At 52.7% G+C, this 4565-nt stretch overlaps 1 protein-coding gene across 1 annotated transcript; it reads right to left on the bottom strand.

Moving 5' to 3' along the window:
- Nucleotides 1–1575: 1575 nt before the first annotated feature.
- On the bottom strand, nt 1576–3968 carry LOC136517676 (zinc-finger homeodomain protein 6-like). Its single transcript, XM_066511309.1, has one exon. It carries the CDS (start codon nt 3587–3589, stop codon nt 2762–2764), a length of 828 nt encoding a protein of 275 aa, XP_066367406.1. The 5' UTR covers nt 3590–3968; the 3' UTR covers nt 1576–2761.
- Nucleotides 3969–4565: the final 597 nt, after the last annotated feature.

Raw genomic sequence — 4565 nt, 5'->3', positions numbered from 1 at the left:
AAACAGGCTAATGGGCTGTGGCATGCTAGCGACGTGGCCAAACCAGTCCAAATCAACTTCAGTAGGCGCATGCCTCAATGCCTGCAACTCTGCAAGCGAGGGGCTGGCATGTGAAAAAGAAGATTAGGGCGTGTTTGATTGAGCGATGAAAACGGATAGGATACGGATGGATATCATCGATATTCAGTCTGTTCGGTTGGCTGGTTCATATCGTTGCTGGTTTGTGAAGAAGTACTGCTGGTTGGTTTGTGTGAGAAAAAAATATTGTTCCGGCTGAAAATTTACGATCGTTTACGACCAGCCACAGCCAAACGAACAGGCTGATTACATTTGTTTTCATATTTCTATCCAGATTCGGATTCGAATACGGATAGTGTCAACAATGTCGGATAGGATACGATTGGATATCGACATCATAAATATACGATTTGAGTATTCGGATACCGATACGGATACGGTATCGGATGTTGGATATCCGGACTCAGATACGGACAGATCTCAACCCCTCTAAACGGATTCGGTTTCGAATACGGTCGGAAAATATCCATATCGTTTTCATCCCGACCAGAGCTTGCCATACCAAAGATCAGCCATGCCACTCTTTCTACGCCAGCTGGTTGGTTCACTATCACAGCTATGGTACGTCGAACTTTCTTAGCACCATGCCCCACATGTCATAGATTTATTTTCGTGTCAAACCTTGCCATAAGTGTGGCTTCGATTTTGCTCGCCATAATTTCTGTGGCAGCCACAGTTTATTGAAGGTTAGACATGGTAAGTTTTAGTCACCAACCAAACAGGCCCTTAGTCGCGATTGACGTAATAATCACTCTCGATCCTATAATCCCATCGAAGCTGGTTAGATTCTGGAGCATTTGAACCCACGTTTTTTTAGAATCTCAGAATTATATATTCAAAGAATTCGTCCCCAATCCAAGGGCCCAAGCCCCTGAAAAATCCGGCTCACTCAACGCATTGTTATTGCAAGTGTTTTATTTTATATGATTTTTGTAGAATTTATGGGCTTCAGAAGTAAAAATGAAACAAATTGAGATAACTTGCTGCTGTGTTGCTGTTAATCGCCACCTATTTTCAGAACGAAGACTTCCCTCAACTTAAAGGGCCAAGGAAGCTTGTTGACTTGATTTTCAACACCGCAGCTACTGATGCTTGCCGGTGAGTCACATTACTTACAAGCATCCCGTTCGTTTCGGGGTAAACGATCATGGATTATTTACAGTTAGTTGGTTTGATTAATTTAGTGTGAGAAAAAAATACTATTATAAATTATAATCCACAATCGTATATAATCCACGATCGTATACGATCCTATAAGCCCAGAGCCGAAGTTTACGAGTCACAGCTAGTTATTCTACTTTTTCACAGCAGGAACTTTTCTATGCTAAAACTTGTACGTAACTCAACACCGTAGTATGACATAATGTTGAAGAAAAAATCCAACATCTGGATATAGGAGGTTTAGTGGCATCGTGTGTTCTTTATGTGCTTTCCAACTGGTTTGGCAAAACTGTCCAAATTTAGCAATTAACCTTCGAAGAAAACCGGACATAAAGAAACCAAATTCGCGGACTCATCCAAAAAAAAAAAAAAAGTGGATGGATGGTATCAGAGAACAAAAATCTTGTGATGCCAAGTTTCTCATTATCCACCTTTTTTTTCTCCCATGCCTTGCAATTCTCATGGAGCGCATTCATTACATCCTTATCTGCCTCTCACAGCCTCATCTCTTGCAGCATGGGCCTCACAATTTCATGAAACGAAATCCTTGTAAAATCCTCTTCTGGGAGGTACTGTAGAGGCGAGTAAGTAGGCTACAGCAGCCATGTGAGTACGTAACCGTCCGGCCATACCCAAGCCCTCCCGGACCAGAGACTTGGAGCTCCAGCCCTCCATTAATGGAGTCAATCAGGTCTGCAAAATGACACTCGCTCCATGCATGGCAGTAATGGGATGCATCTAGAGCCAAGTACAGTTTAAGCTTAAGACACCACAGCAGGCAAGTACAATTCCAATTGAATGGCAAACACACTCACACACAAAGGTATGAGCATTTGATGCAACCTTCAAGAGTCTCTCTAATGGCGGTATCACAGATAATAAAATCTGCATGCAAGCATTGTTTCCCACCATATTCCATCCAGCCTTTCTCCCCCAGAATATCCTAGCTACAGATATTGGCTGCTACTCTCTAATTAGCAATTGCCTGAAGAGAACTCAAGATTACCATGCCATTTTGTCCATTAGTTTATGCTGGGTTTCAAAATGGAACTAAATGTAAATGCTGCATTAGAAGGGAGTGGAGAACACCAGCTATATTCTCTAGTGATTAAGTGAAGATGAAACTATAATATAAACGTTCAGAGCAAATTAGAGAGAATTCAGATTGGTTAACCTTGCTGGCCGAGGGGGTCAAATGGCAATAAGGCAGTAGGATTGTAGCTACAAAGCATGAACAGTGCCTCCTCCTACTTCCAATTGATCCCCCAAACTAGTAGGAACAGAAGAAAGCAAAGATATGCAAGCAAGAATGGTGAAGCAAAAGAGGATGGTGAAAGAAGTGACTACAAAAAATGAAGGATAAGGTGAAACCAAAAACGGAAGGGAAGAAAGGATAGGAGCTCCTCCTGACTTCCCTTGTTTAATCCCACACCCCCTCTTGGAGCCCATAAAAAAATTGAGGCGGGGGATTAAGCAAATGGTGGTGGTGGTGCTGTCTGCTGAGCCTTGTCTCCCACCATGGCTACTGCTCCTGCTGCGGCTGCTGGTGCGCCTGCGGCTGCGGTTGCTGTTGGGACTGTTGCTGCCCCTGCGGCGGCGGCTGCCTCCTGCCGCCGCTTCCGGTGTGCTTATTGTTGTGCATCCAGACCTTGAAGACCTGCCGGCGGACGCCGACCTGGTCGCAGAAGTGCTGCACCAGCGCGTCGTCCTGCTTCTGCATCCGCCAGCCGAGGCGCTCCGCGAACGTCAGCATCTGCTCCTTCTGCTCCGGCGTGAACTTGGTCCGGAACCGCTTCTGCCGGACGTGGCCCTGCGCGTGCGCGGCGGCAGCGGCCCCGGACGGCGGGCCGCGCTCCTCGCTGGACGACTCGGTCGTGGTGCCGCCGCCGCTGCCGCTGGGCGTGCCGTAGTACGGGAACGGCGGCGGCGCGTAGTGGGGGTGGTGGGCGGCTGCGCCGGCGGCGTAGTGGGGGTGGGGTGGCGGCAGGAGCAGCGGGACGCGCGGGGCCGGGGTCGTGGGCGACAACACCGGCGCGGGCGCCGGGAGCAGGAGCTGGTGGCGGCGCCGCGCGTCGTCCTTGCGGTGGAAGCTGCGGTGGCAGCCGCAGGCGGCGCACTTGAGCCTGTCGCCGTCCCCGCCGAGCATGAACTCCCCGCAGCCGTCGACGACGTGGCCGCCCAGCGCCGCCGCGTGGTTGCGCAGGCACTCGTGGTACCTCGCCTCGGCGGCGTGGTTCTGGCTCCCCAGGGCGGGGACGGGGCCGGTGGCGGGGGCGTGGGCGGGCGGCGGCGCGGAGCTGGCGCCCATCTCCTCCGAGACGGGCTCCTCCTCCTGGCCCCTGAATTCCATCAGAGCATGCCTGCCCTAGCGCCCTGCCGCGGCGACGAGGACCCGGCGCCGTGAGAGCGACGCGGCCCGCTCCCTCCTGTGTCGCAGGGGCTGCAGCCTGCTGCGGGGTCGGGGTCGGCTGGCTGGTAAGTTGCGGTAGCGGCGGAAGCTATCACTCGGTTCACTCCTCCCCCACTCGTATCCGTCTCGTCGTTTTCCTAGGGGTAGCAGGGGCCGACCGCCTGCGGCTGCCGTGTGGTGCGGTGTGGGTTGGCTTTTGTGCTTTTGCTCGCGTGTGGTGTGGTGGGGGAGGACCGGAGCAAGGCCGGCAGCGGAGGGAGGCGAGGCGAGTGGGGTGACGGAACGGGACGGGACGAGGGGCGGTTGTGGTTCCGGGCTGCCTTCCTGGGCTGGGGAACGGCGCTTTTGTTTTCCACCGGCGGTTCGCGGTGGCGGTGGAGTGCAGCGACCGACAGGGGCAGCCGGGGCAGGGGTGGGTGAACCCCGCCTGTCCCCATGCCACGCGGGCCCCACGCCCCAGGCTTTAATGATGCAGCCGGCGAGAATTGGGCAGCGCGGCACGTACCGCGCTACCGCCACCGCACTGTAGCCACGGGCCCCGAGTGGGTTTATGGCCGTCGGATCGGGACGGTCATCGGGGAACAGCGCGGCCGCTGTCTAGGCCGTGGCGCCAGCCCCCAGCCTACTAGATACGGTGCACAGTGGTGTAGATCAGGTGTCCGGACCGGACCCCGGGCACTTCCGCCCCACCCACCCGCCTCTAATTGACTGATTGTCCCTTTCGGACTGGAGGCCGGCTAGTGCTGAACGTGCTCACTGCTCACGGCTAGGTCGTCTTCTCTGATAAGTGATAACACCGTATTGGTTCAATCGTATCGGTCACGATATAGTTTTTTTTACAATAAAACAGTATCAGTCGACTTATAAGTCACTATCGGTTTAAAAAGTGACCAACTAGTGAATATTTGTAGTTTTA

This window comes from Miscanthus floridulus, chromosome 17, assembly GCF_019320115.1.
Source record: "Miscanthus floridulus cultivar M001 chromosome 17, ASM1932011v1, whole genome shotgun sequence".
Classification (NCBI taxonomy): domain Eukaryota; kingdom Viridiplantae; phylum Streptophyta; class Magnoliopsida; order Poales; family Poaceae; genus Miscanthus; species Miscanthus floridulus.
Note: the sequence above shows the minus strand (reverse complement) of the source record. Positions and strands in the feature narration are given on the sequence as shown.

Coding starts and splice junctions, on each gene's coding strand:
- LOC136517676 (XM_066511309.1), bottom strand. CDS start 3,589: ATGGAATTCAGGGGCCAGGAGGAGGAGCCCGTCTCGGAGGAGATGGGC.